The sequence below is a fragment of the Psittacula echo genome, assembly GCF_963264785.1.
Source record: "Psittacula echo genome assembly, chromosome: Z".
NCBI lineage: Eukaryota > Metazoa > Chordata > Aves > Psittaciformes > Psittacidae > Psittacula > Psittacula echo.
The window spans coordinates 1,349,591-1,375,915 of NC_137742.1; the positions used below are offsets into that span (position 1 = coordinate 1,349,591).

General features: G+C 40.9%; 1 protein-coding gene across 1 annotated transcript in view; it reads right to left on the minus strand.

Moving 5' to 3' along the window:
- DCC (DCC netrin 1 receptor) overlaps nucleotides 1-26,325 on the minus strand; it is a gene marked incomplete at both ends in the record, with an annotated part of 627,385 nt that overhangs the window by 53,075 nt on the left and 547,985 nt on the right. Inside the window, 6 exons of the mRNA XM_080637247.1 lie at nucleotides 1,230-1,262; nucleotides 6,767-6,961; nucleotides 9,137-9,244; nucleotides 13,911-14,049; nucleotides 18,883-19,061; nucleotides 24,308-24,403. Coding sequence (XP_080493373.1) covers nucleotides 1,230-1,262; nucleotides 6,767-6,961; nucleotides 9,137-9,244; nucleotides 13,911-14,049; nucleotides 18,883-19,061; nucleotides 24,308-24,403 — 750 coding nt within the window. The remainder of the gene's footprint in view (nucleotides 1-1,229; nucleotides 1,263-6,766; nucleotides 6,962-9,136; nucleotides 9,245-13,910; nucleotides 14,050-18,882; nucleotides 19,062-24,307; nucleotides 24,404-26,325) is intronic.

The following is a 26,325-nucleotide window of genomic DNA, read 5'->3' on the forward strand; positions in this document are numbered from 1 at the left end:
CTTACCAGGTGATTTTGTGCTGAAGCCTGTCCTAGGTTTTCCAAACCTGCCTGAAAACATCTTAAATGCAAATTTGAAAAAGACATACTGACAATTTACTTTTGGGCTTTTTTTGTAACCTAACAATTTGAGAATAGTTTTTATCTATTCAAACCTGACATTTTCAATTTGAGTCATACCAAGCAAACCAGCTGTTTTATTTTATATTTTATAATTTGTATACTTCTACTTCTTTTAACAAATCATACGCTGAAATCAGAGGGTGAATTTCCAACATGCTACCTTGCTGTGAGACTGTATGTGCTACCAGGTACAAAGTCAAATCCTAGTGGTGAAATATGCTCTGGCTACCCTCCAGGGATGCTCCAGGTTGAAGTAAAACCAATGAAAGGGTCTAGAGTTGACTTTGATCTTCTAGATAACTCTTTCTTGTCTTTCCCCAGGAATTATTTATTGCAGGTTAGTTCAACTCAGTAAGCTGGAGTAAGATGGCACCTGCTGTTAAGTCAGGGATTTGAGCTTTACACCTCGCTTTGCCTTTTAAACTAGTGGAAAATGAGAGTACAAATCCAAATAAACTTTCCAGGCTCAGGCCTGAACTTTCCTAATGTCACTGTGGCTGTTTCCTTGGGCAGATGTCACATAAATGTACAGTGCTCTAGCTGTAATTGATAGAAATAAAAGGAAAAAAATACCCTAGCAACAGACTTCACAGGTATTGAAAGGTAGGTAGGAGCAGAGAAACTGTGAGTAATCAAACATATATTCATATTTGGAAAATGTAATGATAATGCCTTGAAAAGTTGACTAGACTTTGCTACTATTAAATAGGAGCTGCTGGTTTGAAAGAAAAGATGATATATCATTTATCACTGTAGGGCTTTTGAACTTTAATCTATAACCCACGAAAGGGTGCAAGAAAAGCCTGGAAATTATGCTGAGCTTAATTATACTTAATGTGAATTATTCAGAAATGCAGCAGAGACTAAAAATTTATTTCATACAAAGAAGCCTGACATTTTAATTGGTCCTTCAGAAAAGAGACAAAACAATTTCCTCTCCTGAAAATTTACATTTTCCCCATCAAAGCAGCAGCCTCAGCCAAGCAGAACTTCATTAACAAGATTAATTATCACGCCAGCGTCTGCCTCATCAGGTGTGCAGCGCAGGTGAAAAGCCCCCTCCCCAGCACGGCCCTGAGGAAAGGCAAGAGATTGAGGGCACCATACCTTGGTCATTAGCCATTTTGTCAGGGTGCTCCACTGCAAGAAAGAGACAATGTCATTAGAAGCTGACAGCTCCTCGCAGGCAAGCCGACACATCACATCAACTATTAGTGTTAGCAGGCTGGTGCTGCCTTCCCGCACCAGGGATGGATGGTGCAGGAGGACAGGGTGAGTTTTACCCTTCCATTTTTCCAAGAGATCCTGGAGAACTGAGAGGACAAACACAGGATCATAGAATCACAGAGCCTCTTGAGTTGGAAGGGACCCAAAAGGATTGTAGAGTCCAACTCCTTGGTCCTCGCAGGGCTACCTATAGCTAAACCATATGGCTAAGAGAAACATCTAAATGTTCCTGGAACACTGAACCAAGGTTGCACCATGAGTTATAGCAGACATAGAACCACAGAATCATAGAATAGTTAAGGTTGGAAAGGACCTCAAGATCATCTAGTTCCAGCCACCCTGCCATGGGCAGGAACACAGCCCACTAAACCATGGCACCTAAGGCTCTGTCCAACCTGGCCCTGAACACCGCCAGCAATGGAGAATTCACAACTTCTTTGGGCAACCCATTCCAGTGCCTCAGCACCCTCACAGTAAAGAATTTCTTCCTTATATTCAATCTAAACTTCTCCTGTTTAAGTTTGAACCCGTTACCCCTTGTCCTATCATTACAGTCCCTAATGAAGAGTCCCTTCCCAGCATTCTTATAGGCCCAGTGCTCATAGAGTAATAGAATGCTTTGGGTTGGAAGAGACCTCAAAGCTCATCAGTTCCACCCTCTCTGCCATGGGCAGGGACATCTTCCACTAGACCAGATTGCTCCAAGAACCAGTTCAAACTGACTGTTTTCACTAGGTTCTTCCATATGTGAATCCTTTACTATAGCATTTTTTAATTCTCTTGTTCTCTTTTTTTTTTTTTGTGCAATCTGGAAAGTTTAATCAAGCAAGAAGGGAAAGGGAGAGAGACACTACCTCTTTAAATAATTACAGTCAAACCACCTACAAGCTAAAAGCTTGGTCTGACTTATATTATTATTCTTTCAGCTTTTTACAAAGCAGTTTAAAACTATTTACATGTTTTTGCATAATAACTATAAAAGATAGCTTGAAGTGCACCAGACAAGACTTCAAAATTCAATAGATATATTAAAAGCTTTCCTGCACAGCTACAACTTCTAACTATTTATGATACGGCTGAGGGAATTAAACTTTCCTCTGATTCATAAGTAGCTACTATCGTAGAGCATTAACCAGTCCTCTGCTTAATAAATTATGCAAGAATCTTAAGTACAGGAAATTGGGGGGAAAAGAAGTGATTTGGTACATGAATCTGGAAGTCAAATAACCACTGCCTGCAGGTGCAGGGCATGCTGCTCCCCTTGCTTCTAAAATCACTGCAAAACCTCCCCTAGACCATGGCATCGTGCTAGGAACAAATGGAGGTACTGAAGTAGGAGTAATTTACACTTAAATATACATCTAGGAGCTCTGGGCCTGCGGCAGAGAGGGAATAGCTCTTTTGATGACCCCCAAAACCTCAGGTAATTTTTTAATCCCCTCTCAGGGACGCAGAGAAGCCAGGTATATGGAGCGTATTGACTCAAACTTTCTAGAAACCAGTGTGCCTGCGCTTCCCCACTGAGCCATACCTGTGTTATCACCTTTCCCTTAGGACAAATACATGCATGAAAACATGAAACCTTGCTCGTGAGTGTGGTTACCTTCGTCTGAGCATGGATGCCCCTTAGATGCTGCCCTGGCTTCTTCTCCACATGACAGAGGAGGTGAAACCCATAACACCTTTAGTGCCATGAGATGCTGCAGCCCTGATGGCTAATATTGGCTTCCAGCAGGTCTTGGGGGCTTAAGTTTTGGAGCTGTTATGAATTGGGAAGTGCTGTTGGACCACGACGCCGAGGCAGCATTAGAGGGCACTGCAGTGCTAGAAATGCTGCCCCATACCAACCTTGCCAAAAAAGGGAGTAAAGTAGCGGAATCGGCATCACCTGCCATTTCAGGGCTCTTCTAGAAATAGTGCAGCGGCAACTTTAAATCTGGTGTCCTGTAGAAAGCCAAGGAATATGGTTTTCCTTGTTGATTTTAGCACAATCTGAGAGTACTGTGAAGCTCTTTACTTCTTCTTCATCTCTCTCCCTTTCCATCCTTCCCCTTACAACCACATCCGATTCAGTGTTTTGTTCATGCTTGATGTTATGTCTATCAGTGCATTAACACGCAACTTTTTTCGTTTTATATGTATTGATGTAATGTTTTGTCAGATTCTGATAACCACTCCCTCGCTGTCATTTATTAAAGGAGTCAGCACGCAAGTAAGGTCTGTTTGTAAATGGTGGCCAAAATTCTGAATAGGTACGGCTGAGCCAAAGAAGTATAAACACATTAGTAGGTTTAGTTCTAAAATCTGCTTGTTTCTGTAGCAGATGAAAAAGCAAGTTGCTGACAAGTTATTTAAAAGATCAAGGAAATCCTCTTTCCCATCTGCTTGTCACGAGTTCATTCACTCACTCTTTAGTTGCCATGTTTCATCGGGCAGTTGCAATAACATTTCAGACTGTTTATTTACTTCTGCAACTTAACGAATTTCTGAAAATTATCCCTATATATGCTATAAAATTAACATAACATGGAGACTTGGACTTTAACATCAGGGCAATCTGGGCAAATACTCTGCATTGCACAAAATGCACATACTATTTGGGCACTGTCTGCTTCTCTTACTTAAACACATATAAATATATATGTATACGTAATATTTACTGAAGTCATTGAGACTCAGGAAGCACTAAGAAAAATCCTAGTAACAATCTCAAATTCTGGTCCAAACTATGTAACAATGAAAAGGTGAGACGTTCGATCACATTTCAGCCTTCTATTCCGGGTCCCTACGAATGTGTGTCTCAGATTCTCCATGCTTTAAGTGATAAATTTAACCAGCCAGAGCATAAAACCAGCAGGTTCTCAACTGATGAAAACCGTCAGAGATTGACTGAAGTACACAGTGTAACAACAATTTACATAACCTCAGGATTTGCTCATTTTTGTCTCTATTATCATCAGTGGAGCTGAGGTGGAAGAATATAAACTCATTACTCCATGGTAGTGTTATTTACTAGTAAACATATCTCTTTCTCACAGATCACTACATTTTCATTAGTAAAGGAAAGTCACTACAAATACTCTCATTGCAATTACAACACAAGTAATGGCTTGGTTTCCTTGCAGGAGCTTTAAGTGCTCTAATGTATGAAACGAGACAGTGGGTGACTTAGTGGATCTTTGATGCCTGTTTAGCTCCTCATGATTTAAAACTTTCTCTGATCAGGACATAGATTTGCCATCAGAACACACATAACCATATGGCTCATACATGTCTTCTGTTAATAATCATTATAGGTAGGAAATCAACATTTCTGCATAATTCAGAATGCACTCAAGACTTCAGAAAGTCTTTTCACCTCAAGCGTAGGGATAAATTTGTCAAAAAAACAGTTGAATAGTATTGAACATGACATATTTAGGGTGGATATCATTAAGTATTCATGGCAGGGTATTAGACATAGTCCTTGTAGGCTATTACAAGATGTAACAAATGTATAAATTCATCTTTTCAGTATCTGTTGATGCTGTCTGATGCAGAATTCATTTCCCAAATGAGTTTCACGGTACTTTGTGTAAACATTACAAAGCAGGTGATATCAAGTGCATCAATCTTTCGGTTTAGTTAGATATCCTGGTCTCTATATCTTTTCATATCTCATTAGTCTGTGGTTATTATATTTTGATGCCTTGTTTCAATTTAAGCTCAGTCTAATAGACTTCTGCTTGGCACAAATTGTGAGCACGAAATTAAGTTGGCACCATCCTCTTGATAGAGATGAAGCACCCGCAAAGTGCTATCTCTTCGCATTTCTTGGCAGTAGAGAATCAATAATCAGGATCTTACCAATAATTCATTCAGAGTGAAACATGACTTGGACAAGTAAGTCCTGCAAACCTGGGCAGGTGATGATAAGCTCAGAACAAATTGACACAATTTTTCTTTCTCTTTTCTGATTCTCTACCTACTGCATGGAAACAGTTGTATGAAGCTTTTCACTCTTATTCAATGGTCAATAGCATGCTTTAGAGACACTGATATCACTGATAATGAAGGAAAAAGGGCAAGCTCTCTGCCCCTGCGGCTGCGGACACTGGCTCATTCATCAAAAGCCTTTCTTAAAGGCTGAAAAATGGAGTTTCCCTTCCTTCCCTCTCGGGCAGGGTAAAAATTTGCTATTCACATTGAAGGTTTGCTGACAGAGAATTCAAATACAAGCTCCCACTAACCAAAGAACAAATATCCTAAAGTGAATGATATAGGGATGGTGTGGCACCCCTTCTCTGCTGTCACTTTGCTTAGTAGAGCTCACTTTAAATGAAGTCGCATACGACTGATTAAAAAGAGGCCTGAGTGTGAACACTAATTCCAACCCTCTCCAGCGAGGTTTGAACCTGGATTTCCTTAATTTCCCTCCAGTTTTGACTTCTCAGGCCCAGTCTGTGTCCTGTTTCAATTGTCTTCTGCTATGTTGTCATTTTTACAAACAAATCCCAGGATTTTCTCCAGAGAAGACACAGCAATAACGTGCTCTCTCACATGCCATGCTTCTTTCCTGGAACAGGTTCTCTGTTTGTGTCATTTGCATTTTTCATTAATTACACATCTTTTTAAAAAGTAATTTTATACCTTTGTGCAAATGATTGAGTGACAGTTAAAATAGAATGAGCAGAGCTGCCTCAAGCACCCTGCTTCCCACTAACAGTAATATTGCTTACATCTTCATAACTAATAATTATTGGGTAGATCATGTCAGGGCTTCACACAGACAGACAGTGGGGAAGAGAGCAGAGGAATCTCTCTCTGTGTTGGTTTGAAACTGAGTCTGACATAAGCGCAGTCCTTTGCTCTCATAAACGTGTTGGCACTGGAATGCCAGGAAAATAAAGGATGCCCCTGTTTTGCCTACTCCTCCTCACTGGTCACTTACAGAGAAGGGTGAAGTACTAATTAGTCTGTTGCTAATAAAATCTACTGAAAAATATCTGGAAGAACTTTCCCCATGCAAAGGCAAGCTGCATCTCAGCTTGCTGAGATTTCTAATCATGATTTTCCATGCCTGTTCTGCTGATAGGAGTGAGTCATTACAGGTTCCTACAGTCACCAGAGGATCCAAAATGAAAAGGGACCTCCCTAGAGAAATTCAGTCAAATCCAATTAGTTTTGTTATTGCTGGTGGAAAGTTAGGTGGTGTCAGAGTGCTTTCTCCCAGCTGACTGAATTTAAAAATATAGTTACCACCTCATTATGTAGTTTACTTTTGTCAAGTACTGTACCTAACATTTTGCTTTTATCTCTCAGCAACAGTTTCAAGTAGTAGGATCTCTTCTGGCTGAAGGGGAATTAATTGCAAAGCTCCCACAGAAGCATAAGAAAATTCTGTGTATCATTACTATCCCGATGACACAGATCCAAACCTTTCAGCGTCCGGAAGAAAGTAGGATCAGAGAGGGGCCCCACTCCCTTGGCGTTGCGAGCTTGGATTCTGAAGTAGTACACAGTGTCCAAGTTGAGATCCATGATCTGGTGTGTGAGCCGGTCACCGCTGATGGACTCCATAATCCAGTCATCAATGGGAGCGTTCTTGTCCAAAGTATAGAACAGGATGTAAGCTGAGGAAACACAACCTCTCAGTTAGCACTTCACCAAATTTTAATGTGCTTCTTTTACAAAATACAGGTAAAATTCAGATTTCTTAAAAATTTGGCTTTTCTATTAAAAAGCAGGGATGTCAGGCATTCAGTCTATTTTGCTTTGAGCAAAGTTACAAAACCACACATTCATTTATTTTTAGAACAAAACCACAATTACAATATTCACTGTAAGAAATACAGATTTAGCAAACATAAAAATAGGTAGCACTCATTAACCGGCTGTTACAAGCTCATTTCTCAAATTCAGGTGAAATCTGAGGTGAAGTCTGATAGCTTCCATAAACCATACAATATAAGTCTTTAGTGTTTCCATCCTGAAATAAAATTATATGGCATTAATGACATACATTAAATGACAGGGTGCTTATGGGAAGCCACGCAGTATTTCTTTTCAGCTACAGGAGAAAGCATTTTGGGAAAAAAAATCGAGATTCAAAATTTTTGGTAGCTCAGAATTTTGCTAATTTTAAGTAATACAGTAACTACTTTCCACTGAATAAAACTTAAAAATATTAGAACTTTCAGAAACACCAGCATTGGGAAATTATTACAGTTTATAGGAATTACTTTGCCTACAAATGAATTTCTCCAAATGAACTGCAAATGAAAAAGCCTGTAATCAGGGCTGAGAGGTCTAGAACACCCTGCAGCTAGTTTGCAACCCTGCTTTATATGCCTAAGAAACATTTGACCACACACTCAACAAAAAATTCCGTTGAGAGACATTCTGCAACCTAGTGCTAGAAGAAACAAGTTTGTGCATAGATGCCAGGGTATGCAGTCTGGTCTCAGGTCTGAATGCTACTGATGATGGAAAAGCTCTATAAAAGTTGCTACCATGGAGTGATTTCATGCCTTGGAAGTCAGGAAAGCTTTTATTTTATTTTGTCTTTTACTCACTGGGGAATCAGGACTATTAACACTCATTTGGGTGTGCTGTCCATCAGAACGGTCATGTCTTCTCTCTAATGGCTAAATTAGGTTAGTGTAAACAGGGTCATTTCATCAAAACATCCTCCTTTTGGACATGGTCACAGATTGTGAAGTCCTGATGATAATGTAGAGCGAAATTATACACAGTATGCAAGTCTGGCCTAGGAATCGTTATAGCTGGGTGATGTCCACATGGAAATATACCCTTATTTTTACTGATAACATAAAGTGGGTTACCTTCCTGGTGTAACTCACAACAGCTCATCTGATGCCAGTAAGGCCCTGCTGAGTTACAACTGTTAAAAGCTTACCCAGGGCTCTTCACTGCTAATGGCTCACACGGGACATTGTTCTGAAGTGTTCCTCCTCTTACATTTATATTCATCAATGCTTCAGCAGCGTGTTACTGGGATTATGAGCAGTAACAGTGACATTTTCATTCTCCCACACAAAAATGTGCTGTAGAACGGGTCCAACACAACTGTTTGTAGTAATGTGACCATAATGTGCACGTTATTGAAGGTGGGCAATAATTCTCCTAATAATTATATGGCTCTGAGTTGTCTGTTAACAGCCCAAAATGATCAGTTACAAGCAAAATCTCAGATAGAACTCTACTATATTTTTCAAACTAAATTAACATTAAAGGTTTGTAATGAATTTCTTAATTAGATACTAAGGTTACATGAAGTGTTTTGGAAAATAAAATCTGTCATTGTGAAGCATCCGTTCAGTTCAGTTCTTGTCAGTCAATATTAGGGTTTTTCCTGATCATCACTGCCTTAAATTGTTACTGTAAAATTAAATATCTACCAATAAATTCTCCCATGATGTGCTGCACTGAGCAACCTATTATTACATGTATTATGCATTGCACTCTTGCCAAACAAATACTAATTATTAGTCATTTCTAATTATCATTGAGCAGCACGAACCACAAAACCTTTACTTCAGGTGCTCAATTTTTTAACTTACATTACTGCTCTTAGAATTTAAAAATATAGATTTACATCCCAAGTTCTAGATCTTATAGTATCTCTAACATTGCCTTGAATCCTAAACCAAGTTGGCTGATAAAAGTAAAATAAAATAAAATAAAATCAGATCAAATAGCACCCAAGAAAAAAGAGTTAATGAGTGAAAGCATTAAACACTCAGAATGGTAAATAAATGGAGAAGATAGATAATTCAAATATCTACCAGTGATTTTTCCATTGGCTTCCAACGGTGGCTGCCAGCTGACAATGACGGTCCGGGGTTTCCCTTCCCGTGTAATGACTGTCAAATCCTTGGGAGCAGAGGTTGGAGCTGAAAATAATGGAAATAAGAGAAAACAGAAGTTATTCACCTTATTCTGAATTCCTTACACACCATAACAGTCATGAAGTATAGTTCATCTACTATAAGCGTCTACTGCTTTCTTAGATCCTTTCAAATGTGAGTGTCCTTAGATGCATTTCAAACACGTAACATATGAAGTGAGTTTTTAACAGCAGTAATTGCACAAAACACTGCGTATGGATATGTTAGGATTTGGCGGATAGCTCTTATTTTCCACTGAGACATCCAGGAACTCCTAACATATTCTGGGAACACTATGCACTTAAAACCGGTAATAATAGTGTGGCTTCTCTATTAGAAAAATTTGTAGGTATGTACCAGTACAAACCAAACATAATTGTGTCCATTTGCTAAATATATCTCATCTCGGGACATTTTAGATATGATAGAAAATTCTTCGTTTTTCTATTTCCAGTGTATTAAAGACACAAGGCTGGATTTCTGAGCCTACAGTATCTACTTTGAACCCTGCCTTTCTAATGACGGTCAGGGCGTCTAGCACAGATATTTTGTAAGGCCAGGAAATTGTCACAGATATTTTGTAAGACTGTGGAGGAGAAAGGAAAGAAGGCCAATTATTAATAAATAATTAAGAGTGAGGAGTAAATGCACTGGCACTAAGCTCATTGTTCATTTACTTCGTTTGATGCAGGCTGTCAATGACCTGGAGCATACAGAGAACATAACAGCACAGGGAACTCAGTGTATGAGCATCTCATCATCTGTGTCCTACCCCTGTGGCCACTAAACAACAGTTTTGAATGTTTGAACAACAGCCCTGAAGTCACTTTATGAGGTAAAGCCTTATAAAATCTGTTGGATTGTGCTGAGCTAAACCAGCCCAATCTAAACACAGAGACAAGTCTTCAGGGGGACAAACAACAAGAAGGGAGGGGCCAGCTGCTGTACAGGCTCTGGTCACAGGGAGTTAATTCCTTTGAAATAACACTCTTTGTTGCAGGTTGATGGTGGATTATCTCTTTGCTATATGTGCTGGAACAATACTTTTAGTCTGATATGTCCAGAGCCAGCACCAATGGAAGTCACTTCAGTCTTGTCACATTAAGTGCTCCTCTTTGGAAGCATCTTTCTTAGCCTGAAGTAGGCAAACCAGAACATAAGTTCACAATGTCTTTGAGGAGCCTCAGTCCTGGGCAATGATGAGCATGACATGAGCTAACACATTCCTGGGGAAGTTTGCATTACTGTTATTGTCATTACTGCTGCTGCTGCTTTCTCGAGAGGACTGTGTTGCACTTAAAAGCTACTCAGCTTCTAGCCAGCTCGGGACACCAGCTCATCAGTTCAAAAAATGTACTAGAAACCTAGCATCATGGAATCCCAGACTGGTTTGGGTTACAATGGGCCTTAAAGCTTATCCAGTTCCAACCCCTGCCACGGGCAGGGACACCTTCCACTAGAGCAGCTTGCTCCAAGCCCCTGTGTCCAACCTGGCCTTGAACACTGCCAGGGATGGGGCAGCCACGGCTTCTCTGGGCACCCTGTGCCAGCGCCTCAGCACCCTCACAGGGAAGAGCTTCTGCCTAAGAGCTCATCTCAGTCTCCCCTCTGGCAGGTTAAAGCCATTCCCCTTGCTCTGTCCCTACAGGCCCTTGCCCAAAGCCCCTCTCCAGGTTTCCTGCAGCCCCTTTAGGCACTGGAGCTGCTCTCAGGTCTCCCCTTAAAGAGCCTTCTCTTCGCCATCTTGCATGGCCCTGCTTTTTCAGGGAACTGCAAGAAATAACCATTTTCATAAATGAATCTCACTCAATTTTTAAAGTAAAATTTCCCCTGTCTATTTTTGCCAAGCCTATCCTGTGATGTTATCTACCATTGCAAAAATTTCAACAAAAGTGCATCCATCTCTTTGTAGGCAAACAGCATTTTTATGTTAAACGCCGTTTTCCTTTCTCTGATATTAACACTTCTGACATGTTTTGATGAACTAATTAACCCTTTCTTTTCCTAGATTTTCTGTCTTTTTGAGGCTAAACTAGCCAAGTTTGCAAACCCCTCCTGTAGCACAACCTTTCTGTGCTGGTGAGTAGCATATGAGCTCTGCTGAGCGGCTGAAGATTGTGAACATAAGATATCATGAGAAAAATCAAAGCTTTAGAAGTTTCACTTAGCACTTATTAACACCCCTCATATCAGTAAGACTTGTGTAGGCTGATCTGGGGATGGAACTTGGCTCTGAGAGTTGCTTTTGAATATTGGGCATAACATCTCTCCCTAGCCATGGTAGTAATCTTGAGTGAATTCTTTATTGATGCTGATATGTATGTTCTTTAATATCATTACAGGAAATTCAACATGCGGAATGGGTACAAAATAGGCAATAAAGATCAGCAGTGCAGGATGCCCTTAATAAATAGAGCTGCTCTATCAAGCTCAGATAATTGCATTGCAATCACATGGGAAAACGTAAGGACATATATATTCCCTCTTGTTTTCCCTTTGTTATTTAACTGGTGTATACTGTGGCTTTCATTAAAAAAAGCCCAACAAATCAAAATTTATCGGCAGACCTCTTTTGGTATCTGCTGGTAGAAACCAGTTTGTAAAGGCATCTAGAGTGTTTTCAAGATACCAGCCCCACTTAGAAAATACAGTATGTACTAATTTGGTGTCCAAATGTACATGCTGCTGTCTACAACAGATGAAGAAGAAAAATACCTTCAGCAAAACCACAGCCATTCTTATCTATGAACAAGCGACTACAGAGAGATATATAGGCAATCATAGAGAATGTGGAAAATCTAGGGGTTCTGCAGTATACAGTCTCATGCAGCTCAGTGATTTAAAAGCTCTAGTCAGTGCTTGTCAGGCCACATATGGAATACACGAGTTTTGTTCCCTGCTATACAAAAAAGATGTGGACAGACTGGAGAGGGTCCAGAGAAGGGCCACAGAGATGATCCAAGGACAGGAAGGCTGTGCAAGGGAAAGCCGAGAGAGGTGGGTCTGTTCAGCCTATGGAAAAGAAGGTTCAGGGAGACCTTATGCCATGTGCCAGTATTTAACAGGTGGCTACAAAGAAGACAAAGACTCCCTTTTTACAAGAAGTCCCATGGAAAAGATGAGGTGTGATGGGCACAAATAACTCTTGGGGAGATTCGAATTGGACACAGGAGGACATTTTTCACATGGAGAACAGCCAGCCATTGCAACAATCCCCCTAGGGAAGTGCTGAACTCCTCAACATTGGACGTTGTTAAGATTGGGCTGGACACGGTGCTGGGCCACCTAGTATAGGTCTTCCTGTGCCTAGAAATGTTGGATCAGGTGGTCCTTCAGTTCCCTTCCAACGTGGTATTATATGATTCTATGATCCTCTGAAATGTACTCAGGAGTTTCAAAAGAGGGGCTCAATAGCTTATTCTCAAAGAAATTAAAATTTAATACAAGACTCCCACCCTCTTTTAAAGACAGCCTAGGGATCATGATACGTGTCGCCATTAACATCTGCATGATAACTAGAAGTAAAGCCCATGCATGTTGTTTCGCTACTGTGGGTAAGGGAAAGCACATGAAATATAAAGAAAGAATTACATTTTGGAGAGGATGTTATCTGCAGAGATCACTACATCTTCATCCCTTTTCAAATATTTTTATCCTACCGAATTAGGGCTACATATAATATGTACCTGGTGTCTTTTATCAAAACTGCATTCATTCCCCTTCAGAATCTGAAGTATCTTTCATACTTCAAGCAGGATGTATCATAGCTTCTTTCTTGGAAAATACCACTCAAACGCTTGAGAAGAGCAGTTAAATTAAACCTTCGAAGTGTGTTTGCTTATTATAAGAATATTGTTAATATTGAGAATGGCTGCTTGGTGAAAATAATATACAGATGTGTAAACACACTGAGGATAGAAGAGATGCATTACAAACTGTTAGCTGGGAATTTATATAAGAACAATTTGCACAGGGTAGGTAATTATGTCTTTATAGTAAATAATATGCAAGCTGAAAAGGCTGCTCAATTGACTAGGTTTTGACTGGAATTTTTTCCTGGTTTCTGTCTCTAATTTTGCACACAAAGATTTAGTCACTGTAAGTGATAAAAGGTTTTGCCTGGGCTGAAGCATCAGCCACCAGCACATCACACAGCAAACCACTAAAATATGTCCACACAATGTTATGAACAGACCTGTAAGTCAGGACTTTTGGTCAAGAAGGATGTGTAGCAGGTGGAAGCTGTTACTGAATCCTTTCTACTAAGAGGGTAAGATGGGAAGTTATGAACTGGAGACAAAATGACACAGAACTTTTGAGGTAAAAATTTTAAAGTAGTAATTATCATTATCTAATGATAATAGAATAATTGTTGTCACCTGATCTTGGCTTTCTTTGAAAACTCTTTTAAATCATTGGTATCAGAAGTCACAGCTACTTGTTATACTATAGGCCAAGGTACTACCATCTCCTAACTTCTTGCAGTGACATCAGAGCTCAATAGAATGACTGCTCTGCCTCACTACCCATGAAAAGAAGTGAGGAAAAACAGTTAAATTTGTACATAAAGTGTCAGTTCATGTTGAACTTGTTCAAGTTGAACTTGAACAAGGCTTTTGATGACAAATATGAAAAACCCCAAAGAAATCCATCCCAGCAGCTCTTGCCATACCTGCTTCGTAGGTGGTGGCATGTGCGGTCATGCTCCAGGTGCTGGACCGTCGGCCTTTGGTGACCATGACAGAGAACTCGTACATGGTGTTCGGCTTCAGACCTATCACAGTGTGACTCAGAGCAGTCGTATCTGCTGACTACGAAGAGAGAAAGTGGAGAACATCTTTAGAGATACCCTTTCTGCTAGTAGTTAAGCAAAACACGGTTACAGAGGATTCCCTTTTCAAGCAAAATAGCTCTATTGCTACTGCGCACCTTAATGGGAATATTTTTAGTACCATAAGCAGTTGAATAAATTATTGTGATGCTTTATTTTTGCCTATTCCCACATAAAGCAATTTGCCATGTCTTGTTTTCCGCGTGTAAATTGAAAGCTAACCCTATGTCATGCATCTATGTCTGTAAGAGGACAAAAAATTGCGATATTTTCATAAATTAAACACCCATTTTCAGCCTCTATGATAGGGTCCTTCTAAAAAAAGAGGTTTTTATTGCTGATGTTGCTGGTTTTTGCTGATTTTTAGTGGAGGTTCAGAAAACATTTTTATCCCAAGAATGGTCCTTACTAAGGTTTCCCAGTTTCTGAAGTTAACATGTATTTATGATAAAGATCAAAATATGACCAGAACAGCTGCATAAAGTTGCATTTTTGTATTCACAAATCACACTTTTTCTTGGTTAAATACAATGTGTTTATAAATTATATTATATTTGAAACATACTATTGATCTGCCTCACTGTGATATGTTATGAACAAGTAAACGTGTCGATGTTGATATGAATATTAAATTGTTCATATATTTTTAGCTGATTTAGCTTTTTACCTCTGTCTGCAGTAAGGAACAATTTCAGCTCAAACTAGTATCAAAGAAGACAAGTGAGAAGAAAATTATCAGACAAATTGGTGACAATTGGGTAAAATCAATTCCCACGCTCTTCAGCTACAGAGCCTGATGTGCAGTCCTTCAGCATCCACAACTTATAGGACAGTGAGTAGATGTGGAGCACATTTTTACATGTTTATATATCTGTAGACTAAAGTTAGCTGAGTAAGGACAAGATACATGTGACTTTTGATCAGAAGAATACCTTGATCTTCACATTTGCGAAGCGGTTCACAACAAGGCTCTTTCTGGAATGCACCAGTAATGCAATTCTGATGCCAATCATCAGATGATTCAAAAATCAATCGACTTTTATCGAAAATGGGACATCAATTTTCCACCACACCAAAGAATAAAGCAGCAATATTCAAGGCGGGTGTGTGTGTGGGAGAAATTTACTTTGCAGAGACATTAATTCAGAGCAGCCCTGCAGAGAAGGACTTTGGGGTGTTGGTCGATGAGAAAATGAACATGAGCCGGCTGCAGTGTGCGCTCGCAGCCCAGAAAGCCAACCATATCCTGGGCTGCATCAAGAGGAGCGTGACCAGCAGGTTGAAGGAGGTGATCCTGCCCATCTACTCTGCTCTTGTGAGACCTCACTTGCAGTATTGTGCGCAGTTCTGGTGTCCTCAACATAAAAAGGACATGGAACTGTTGGAACAAGTCCAGAGGAGGCCACGAGGATGATCAGGGGACTGGAGCACCTCCTGTATGAAGACAGGCTGAGAAATATGGGGCTGTTCAGCCTGGAGAAGAGAAGCTGCGTGGAGACCTCATAGCAGCCTTCCAGTATCTGAAGGGGGTCTATAACAGGGATGCAGGAGAGGGACTCTTCATTACGAACTGCAGTGGTAGGACAACAGGTAACGAGCTAAAACTTAAACAGGGGAAGTTTAGATTGGATCTAAGGAAGAAATTCTTTACTGAGAGGGTGGTGAGGCACCGGAATGGGCTGCCCAGGGAAGTTGTGAATGCTCCATCCCTGGTGGTATTCAGGGCCAGGTAGGACAGAGCCTTGGGTGACATGGTTTAGTGTGGGGTGTCCCTGCCTGTGGCAGGGGGGTTGGAACTGGATGATCTTAAGGTCCTTTCCAACCCTAACTATTCTATGAATCAATGATTCTATGACTGATGGCTATATTTGCCTACATGGTACGCTGTTTTAACCACAAATGCTCTCACATGTTTTGCATGCTACTTGATATGAAGACTTAACGCAGCACCAGACTCAATTAAAACTCCTAGTTCCTGGAAATTAGCAAGTTTGCAACTTGTACTAAGAGTTTACTCCAGCAGAAAATTTCCCTCTGTTAAAAGTCTTATTGAAGCAAAAACATCACTTAAAAGTGTTAATAAACTATTCAGCTGAACTACTCAGCCACTTGCCAGAGATGGCAAAATCTACCTGCTGGAGTTTATACAAATTATTCTTTGAATAAAGCTGGATTTTAACATAGAGAAAAATAATTTTCTCCCCCAGAAAATATTATGCAAGAAAGAAAATAACTTACTGCATAAAAAACTCCTCAGCATGACTGAGCGTAACTAAAACTGATAACTATCACTGTAGAAGTCCTTATGCACTACAGTCAGGAAAAATTCACATGGAAAGAAACAATAGGGTTTGAACCTATTCCTGGACAAAATGGTCTTTAGTGGAACATAAAGACATTGGGTTCTTTTTCGTAAAAGGAAAGTTATTTGTCTCCAGCTGAGTTTTTTTCTTTGACTCTTTTGCTCAGAACTAAATATTAGCATTTCAACAGTAGAAACATCCTTGAAGTTAGTATCACATTGAGATGAAGGGGGTGTAACTGTATTAAGTACCTTTAGTAATACCACAGGATAGCTGTTTGGGAAAGTTTGCACAAAGTAAGGTTGGCAGGGCAAAGTTAAATTTATAAACTTCCCACTTCCATGAGAAAGGCTAAACCCTTCATTATGTTGAAGATACATAGTTCTGAAGTGGTGGGAGACTTAATGGGAAAATCTCAAAAGACTTGGAAATTCAATGCCAAAACACAGGTAAGCACTTTGGGAACCTAATTGGGAGACTCATCCAAACCCCTCTGAAGAAGGGAAGTTTTCTCCACTGTTTTCAAAGAATAACATAATAGGGTTTTTCCAGTTTCCTTGAAAAAATGTGGTTATTTCAAGAAAACAGACCCTCTTCAAAGATTTTTGATTGTTTCTGCTTTTGGGTGATAGAACTGAAATAAATGAATCAGACCTGCTCTTTACATGTTACGCACAGACTAAACTAGAGATGGTTGCAAAAAAACGTGACTTCACTCTTGCTCCTCTTTAGTCTCCCACATCTGAACATCTTCCAGAGCCCTGTGTGTGGCTTTGTGAGAGATGTCAATCTACTTGATTAGCAGAAAGCCATTGATCTTGACACCTCCAAACATGTTTCTCCTGCACTCTGGATTAAACGGGCTATTTTTGATCATTTTTATTTGTCGCCCACCATTTTCCACTCCATGCAGCTCACTACATGCATTGGGAAACTAGAGAAAATGTTATGACTGACTGTGAGTGGCAAAATATAATGCTGTTTTTTTCTGGAGCTTTGAGTTCATCACTAGAGCTACAAACTGGGACTTGCTGTGTTTCCTGTGTTATACTCTTCTATTTGCTGGGAATGGAAATCCATCTCTAAATAGGAGTTGAAGCAAGGTAGGGCATTCAAAACATTGCAATGCATCATTTTGGCACTCTTAATTACTTACGAGCTTGTTACAACTGCATGAGCATACAAAATTTGTGTCTAGTATTGCAGGTCACCATGTCAGCATCTGAAGTTGCCCGAAGTATGGCAGTAGATAGAAAAGCAAGGTATGGACTTTTATACCTTGTAAAGATGTACTATTATTTAAAAGCCTTACGGGGTTCAGCACCTTCAGCAAAAATCCAGCTGGCCTGAATGGGCTTTTCAGCTGGAGTGAAGGCAAATCAGACGTAATGAAATCGAAATGAATAGTCTGTGGCAGCACACGGACTCAGCCAAGCACCAGTGAGCCAGATTCTGATGGAGACATATCCTGGGAGAGCTGAAAAAAATCACGCTCAGAAAAGGGATTGAAGGCAAAAGCTCCTCCATCATCAATCCTACATCTTCCAGTCTAGATTGATCTCAAGATCAATCTGTAGGGCAGGTGTACCGCAAACCTAGAAAAGGAGTAGAGCCATTCTCTGGGGTTTAGAAAGGGCAGCCTATATTCAGACACATCACTCAGGCTCTAATCAAAGCAGCCTTAGTGCTGGATAGAGCATGGCCTGTTCCACAGTCCTTGTAAAAATGACTTGTATGAGGCTGCTTTTGTTAGACAGAGAACAGTGAAAAATGAGGCATCCACTTGCAGTATAAAAATACATCCATAGCAAACAACTCACTATGGATCAATGTGGTCCTTTAGGCAAGTGAAAACAACTACTATGGTAGTGCAAGGGAGGAACGACACACTTATCATGGGGAAGGTGGATGCTATATGAGATGCAATATTTAAGCTGACAATAGTAGGGATATATAGCTTATTGTTCAAACCCAAGCAAACTAAAAAGCCTGAAGTCTACACTTGCTCCTTTCCGTTCCCTGTCCCACCACATCTCTTTGCTGCTTTTGGTGCTGCTTTCATTAAGACTTGAAAAGAAATTACCATACAGTAGCATGCTGCTACCAATCCATTCAAATTATGTTTTCTCATAACTAACCTTCCTTTTTTCCTACTTGGAATGTGTAATATGGGTGGGTGGAATTGTCATACAGTGTGGGTGGGTTTGCAGTTGGTATTTCTTCCTATTCACGCTACAGTATCATGCCCCTAAATCGATGACTAATTTATGTCTGATTGGTAAAGATTAAAGATCAAAACTTTCAACAATTGGCATGTGGAATTAAACTATGGCGTTCATCCAACTAAACACATGGGTTTCTAGGGAGCAGTACTTACTCAGACAAGTTTCCTTTTAATTGAAATGGGAGATTTGGTTGAGGAAAGTTCATAAAAGCCAATTCAGAGTCTTTGCAAATAAAACACAAACAGATGAAATAGCTCATAAATTCGTAATGTGTTAAAATTTCACCTTATACTTAGCATTTGTTGAATAGCTTGTTCTCCATCGGACCGTGTAGAAGCGAACCTCCGTTGTCTTTTGATTCTTTGGGACAGAGTTATCTGCCCAGATGACCCTCACTGCATCATGCGTAAGTACAACAGCCTGGACACCTACTGGTGGGAGCATGGGGGTGGAGATATCTGGGACTGAGGTAGGGAAATCATCAAGCAAAGGATAAAAATCAACTTCTAATGGATCAATGGGGTCTGGGTCCATACATCAGCAAATGAGCATTCCAAATTAAATGAACAGGTAAGTTAAACAAAGAAAAAAAAAACAAACAAAAGAAACCAAAAATCAAACAGCCACCAAGGGGCACACATCACAATGGGTTAAATGCATGGCATTAATGAGGAGGAGGAACATGAGGAGAACAGAAAGAAAGGCATTAATGCAAAATGAGAACACATCAGCAACATTTCAGTCATATCACTACAACAAAACTAAGCAGCGCTAAGTGCTATTTTCCATGACTTGTCTCCCACACGAAATCCATGTCTCTATATTGGAGAGACATCAATTTGATGGGTGGACCACTTGGTGGATAAAGAACTGTCTGGATGGCCGCACACAAAGAGTTGTGGTCAATGGCTCGATGTCCGGCTGGAGACCGGTAACGAGTGGTGTCCCTCAGGGACTGGTGTTGGGACCGGTCTTGTTCAACATCTTTGTCGGTGACATGGACAGTGGGATTGAGTGCGCCCTCAGCAAGTCTGCCAATGACACCAAGCTGTGTGGTTCGGTTGATACGCCGGAGGGAAGCGATGCCATCCAGAGGGACCTCGACACGCTTGTGAGGTGGGCTGATGCCAACCTGATGAAGTTTAACCATGCCAAGTGCAAGGTCCTACACCTGGGTCGGAGCAATCCCAGGCACAGCTACAGGTTGGGCAGAGAAGAGATTCAGAGCAGCCCTGCAGAGAAGGACTTGGGGGTGTTGGTCGATGAGAAAATGAACATGAGCCGGCTGCAGTGTGCGCTCACAGCCCAGAAAGCAACCGTATCCTGGGCTGCATCAAAAGGAGTGTGACCAGCAGGTCGAAGGAGGTGATCCTGCCCCTCTGCTCTCGTGAGACCTCACTTGGAGCATTGTGTGCAGTTCTGGTGTCCTCAACATCAAAAGGACATGGAACTGTTGGAACAAGTCCAGAGGAGGCCACGAGGATGATCAGGGGACTGGAGCACCTCCTGTATGGAGACAGGCTGAGAAAGTTGGGGCTGTTCAGCCTGGAGAAGAGAAGGCTGCGTGGAGACCTCAGAGCAGCCTTCCAGTACCTGAAGGGGGCCTACAAGGATGCTGGGGATGGACTATTCATCGAGGACCGTAGTAACAGGACAAGGGGTAACGGGTTCAAACTTTAACAGGAAAGTTTATATTAGATATAAGGAAGAAGTTCTTTACTGAGAGGGTGGTGAGGCACTGGAATGGGTTGCCCAGGGAAGTTGTGAATGCTCCATCCCTGGCGGTGTTCAAGTCCAGGTTGGACGAAGCCTTGGGTGACATGGTTTAGTGTGAGGTGTCCCTGCCTGTGGCAGGGGGGTTGGAACTGGATGATCTTAAGGTCCTTTCCAACCCTAACTATTCTATGATTCTATGATAAATACTTCGAGGTATGCTGTGTTTTCTTCACACAATATGAAGTCAATGCACAGTGTTTCTTCAACATTTTCTTAAAAAATCAAATCATGTAAACAGCACATTGTTGGAAACACTACAAAGTGGAGAGTGTGTCAACTTTCAACCTGATCTATAGACATGGCATACTCTCACATGTTTAGAAGTTACTCCTACTTTTCTCTATTGGCAGCCTCTTTTGGGCTCTTCTGTTGATTTAACTTTTTGAAAGGAACATATTATGCATCTGCTTAAACTTTTTTTAGGCAAAACAGAACATGACAATTTCACTGCTGAAAGTGCTGAAGTGAAAATCTTGCAGTTGTTTGTTTAATACTGTCAGTGTGTTTAATGTGCACATACAGGCATGAAGACATGGATTATCTTCAAGTAGGCTTCCTCCTTAAGGAAGAAGCACATTTCCTCTCCAATATGTCTGTGACGGAGTGGTCTTTGGGGAGCAAGATGCTGAGCACCAAGCACATGCCTCACTGGTGCATTATGCAGTGTCAGAAGAAATTTCTGGCTTAATTAATAAAGACAGTGCCACATTTAGTTTTGCTTCCAAAAGTTCAGGCCTTTTGAGTGGCGTGCTGACACGTTCAGTTAACTGAGGCTGTCGAGATCACTGTGGCCATGCTTCTCTTTCTACTTCATTACAAAGGAGGTTACTCTGAGTCTGAGTTATGAAGCTGTGAGAAAGGAAACAGATGTTGGGTCAGCAGAAGGTTACTGCTGTTACAGCCAGCAAATAACAACCACCAATCAGTGTAGAGGATTTTTCTACTCATGAGTGTTCAGTCTGGCCCCAATGACATTCATGCTCTTGGTTTCTCCAGGGATCTGTCTCTGCCCTTTGGAGCTGCATGGTGATGGCACCCATGTGGGAACCAGAGACCATTTAAATCGTAGAATCATATAATAGAATGGTTTGAGTTGGAAGATACCTTAAAGCTCATCCAGTTGCAACATCTTGCCACAGGAAGGGATGCCTTCCACTAGACCAGGTTACTCAAAGCCCCATCCAACCTGGCCTTCAGCACTTCATTGAAATACCTCCTTCCTTGTGGAAGCACCCAGCCATCTTCTGGCTTACCTTTAAAACCATACTTACTCATTATTTACCAGCTGTGATTTTTCTAAATGCAATTTCAAAATGCTGTGATAAGGTGCAGCAAAAGCATGCCAAAAGGTTGCTTGGTTTGGTTTCGGGTTTGGTTTTACTTTTATTTTTTTCAGTCTAAAATAATGTGCTTAATCAAAGCATAAACCAAACTAATGTTTCCTCATCAACAGTTGCTACGTTTTTTCTGCTCTACGTGCAGTTGCAGCCACTGCTGCTCTTTGATCACTCCTTTTTTATGGTTTTGTAATTTTTATTCAGAAATTTGGGAGGTTACAGCCTTTGAAAGGAAAAACAAGGAGATAAGGATCTGTAAAATTTATAATAAGGCAGTTAAAAAATCTCGTAGCACTGTTTCTATCATTGAAAGCTGCTTTATAGGAAATTTGAATGTGAGTATTGATGGAAATGAAGCAACTTTGTTGTTGTAGTGATTCAAAACACAAAGATGCAATCCACATGGTGTGGAATGAGCAGCTGAATCTCTTTTTTACCCCAACTTAGAGAATCAAGCTTCTGCAAGTTGAGTTAACAGCTTCTTTTCCTGAACTGAAGTTTTCAAGAAGAATTGGTGGTAAACTTTGGAAGGTGAGCAATACCAGTTTCTGTTTGGTTTATCTACAAACTCAGAAGTTGATGTGACTGGAGCTCAGTTGGTATTTTAGCAAATATCACACTTCCTTTTTCTTTTTCTTTCCCATACTGACAAATGCAGTCCTACTGTAGAGAAGATTATGAAGACAGGCTGCGTTTAGCCACATAAAATGGTCAGACCCAATCAATCAAGATAATTCACTTTTTGAAACACATCACCACTGACTTGAGGAAGAGGGAAATGTCTGTAATCCAAGGGTGGCTAAAAATAGGCCCCTAAATACCACCTCAATTTTCCACCAAAGTTTCATTTGTTATTATTTATGCGTAGGCATCTGTCCTTTGGTAATTGCAGTCTCTCAACAGAAAATAGTTCTTTGCTCTCTTTGGCGTTCTTTTGTGAATATTGCATGTTATGTAACTGCAGTTTGCACATCATATCCACTCCAGCAAGGATGAAAGTATGTCTATGTATATGCTAAATGGACATAGTTTTTTGTTTTCTTTAGTGCACAGGATTCATCAGCTCATTTGCTTCTTGGGGAACACAATTCCTTGTATTCTTGTATTTTCTTGCTTTGCTAAAAGCCTTTTTTGAGATGTTACCCCGTGACCAGCCCTATCCGGTTTCTCCTTTTAGAGGCTTCATCCTTTGGGTGGGAGGTGGTGGGGATCTCCAGGCACAGACATGTCTCAGCAATATGAAAGAAGCACCAAGGTGAACTGCTCACAGACGATCACTGGGTCCATTCACCAAAACAGAACCCAATCCTGAATTACCTTTTTCACACCTGGGTATCATTTCATTTATGAGAGGTTATATACAGACATGAAATCAAATCCTGATTTTTAAATAGATTCAACAACCAAAATCTTAAAAACCAAAAGTATATATGGATCCTAAGACAAATCCACTGGAAGAAGGTTTTACAAGACAAACATTCAGTAAGAATGACCTCTGTATATTCCACACAAGATTAATAATTTTCAGCCAGAAATTCCCTGACACTTATTATATCTAATGTGGCTTGTTATGGTTGCCCTTGATCGTGTAATTAATCTGTTTTTTTTTTTTTTTTCTCCTTCTGACTTTCCAAGATTTCTTATGGGAATACTTCACAAATATGGATAAAAGATGTTTTTCCTTGTAGAGACACCGAAGCACCATTTGGTTGATTTATTCCTCGTGGCCCACCCAAGCCAGCGTCAGTGATTGGGTTTGCTCTCAGTGACACAGCTCCCCTTCCAGGCAGCTCTGAACACCATGGGTGAAACACGGGAAAAAACCTTCACCAAATGATGGTGCCAATCAGAGGAAAAACATGTTTTGATTTTTTTTTCCCCTCTGTTTTTCTGGTTTTCCCTCTCAGTTCTGTTCTTTTAACCCCTTGTGAGTCCCATGAACCCATCACTTACAGCAGAAAAACCACATGGCAGACTGGAAGACAGTACTACACAAGAATAAGTCTGATTTTATAACTTTGCCAGCATCCCAAACATGCATGTGTGTAAAAGAGCTGCTTGAAAGCAACCTGCTCGGCTACTGCTGGGTAATCCCTTCTGTTAGTCTTATCCTGCCAGGGAAGTCCCATCAGTATGTTCCTCCGCCTCCTGCAGCCCCTCTACATGCTCTTGTAGTTGTGCATGATGACAGTGTGTTCTTAACTAATTAGTTTCAATTTAAACTGCTTTAAAAATGAAGGGTACAAAAATAATTTCATCTGGGCTTAATTCAGCGAAGCTGTTGACCAGAATTCTGCCTTGATCTTTAAATATTTAAATTGTTTGGGAGTCATGCTTCTCACAAGCCAACTCACAATAAAAAGAAAGCACTTGTGAGCATCCCATTAAATTTACACAGCCAGTTCCTGGAAAGGCTAACTAATTCCTTCTATCTATGTAGTTGCAATTAAGTGGAAAGCGAAGCTGATTTATTCTAGCAGGACATGGTGGCTGTTGAACTCATTTCTTCCATTGCTTTGACCAAAACATTTTGTCCAGTGTGCACCTTTGTAAGGCTGATGTTCACTGATGGGGAGAGTAGATTATCTGCAACTCACCTGTCATTGACCTGGTGGTCGCACTTTCATACAGAGGCACCCCTTCTCCTGCGTTGTTAAAGGCCTTCAGGGAAATCACATAGTGGGAACTTGGCTCTGCAGGAGAAAACGAATAAGGCAAAACAGATCACAAAATGTTAAAGTCATATTTGGGATGCAGACCAGACAAGTGCTTTCCTGAAAACCAAGAAAAAAGGAAATGAAGTTAAGCAAACACCTGTGTAAAGCAAGCAATGGGCGCAATGGCTACTCATCATTTTTGTTTTCTTTCCAAAGGCTTTATTTATGTCAATATCCTGGTTTTATCTTCATCAATAGCAAGGTAAAGTTCTCCCTTAAATCATCTGCAGCTTTGCCTGTGTAAGAAAGCTGGAACCAACTTTGGGCATCAGCTGTAAGTGCAGAGGAATCCTCAGATATTTGCAGAGCTGCATGGAGGTGAAGGATGCTGTGTGTTGCCAGTGCCTTTCTCAGGATGGACCTGGGGGATCCAGGGTTGTGCCTGGTGCTGAATTCCAGATGGCAGGGAGGCATCCAGCCCTGTACAGCCCCTCAGGATGATGTGCTGCTCTCTGGAAGCGGCGTGAGAAGAGGTGGGTGAGTGCCACCGATGATGCATTGCCTTAGAATGCTGAAATTCGGCAGTGAAGCACAGGAGTCCGGCTCTCCAGTGCTGCTTGCTGGAACTTGTGCTCCTGAAGACGTTCCAGAATAGTTCATGCAAACCTACAGTCACTTTCTGGATGCTGAGCAAAAGCCTCCCTGCCTAATTTCATGACGTCAGAATTACAACGGTAATAGCCATTTTGCCCCCTTTTACCTCACTGATAACTCCTCATGCTATATTGGCAATTATGAACCACTGAACCACAGAACGGTTTGGGTTGGAAGGGAGCATAAAGCTCATCCAATTCCAACTCCCTGCCACGGGCAGGGACACCTTCCACTGGAGCAGCTTGCTCCAAGCCCCTGTGTCCAACCTGGCCTTGAACACTGCCAGGGATGGGGCAGCCACAGCTTCTCTGGGCACCCTGTGCCAGCGCCTCAGCACCCTCACAGGGAAGAGCTTCTGCCTAAGAGCTCAGCTCAGTCTCCCCTCGGGCAGGTTAAAGCCATTCCCCTTGGCCTGTCCCTGCAGGCCCTTGTCCCAACCCCTCTCCAGGTTTCCTGCAGCCCCTTTAGGCACTGGAGCTGCTCTCAGGTCTCCCCTTCAGGAGCCTTCTCTTCTCCAGGCTGCCCCAGCCCAGCTCTCCCAGCTGGAGCACTTGTCCTAAGAAGGAGGTGGCAGAAAACAAATAACACACAGGCACCCAGGAATTAACTTCTGGGTTCATGGACATGCTATGCTGATTTGTGTGTCCTAGTTTACAATGGGGCTACTCTTAATGTATCCCTAAGTGAAAATAAAGTGAAATATGCATGTCAGTGCCACTTTGTTTTTTTCTACTGCTTTCTGAGGAAAAAAAGGCAATCCATTTTCCTGTCTTTATTCATGTAATTCGCTTCATCCCCCCGATTTCTTTTTAAGCTGTTAATTCTATTTGTACAGAAGAATATTGCAGCTGTACACACAGGGCGCTCATGCACCTGCCAAAGATGAGAACTGCCTCCTCAAAGTTCTTTACTGAAAAATAACAAATGTTTGTATGCAAGGAGGCATTTATTAACATGACATTCCAAAAGACCTGCTGCAAAATTACATATTTTATCTACATTAACACCAAATCAGCACAGCATGATTAATACTGTTACAGTGAATCTGAAATGAGTAAATAATCTTTAAGTACTTAATGCATATTGTTACTAATATCCTTTCTACCCGTGTATTTTGTATTTATTTTGCGTTCAGAAGAAACAGTGACATATTTGTTTAATATTCAGGTGGCTTCTGTGCTTCTATTGCAAAGCAGCTAAACTTTAAAAATTGCCAAATGAAGGACCGGTACATTAATAACTCCCTGTGCTAAGTGCAGTATGGTTATTAATTCAGCTGTTACTCACTGTAATATCATTAGTCA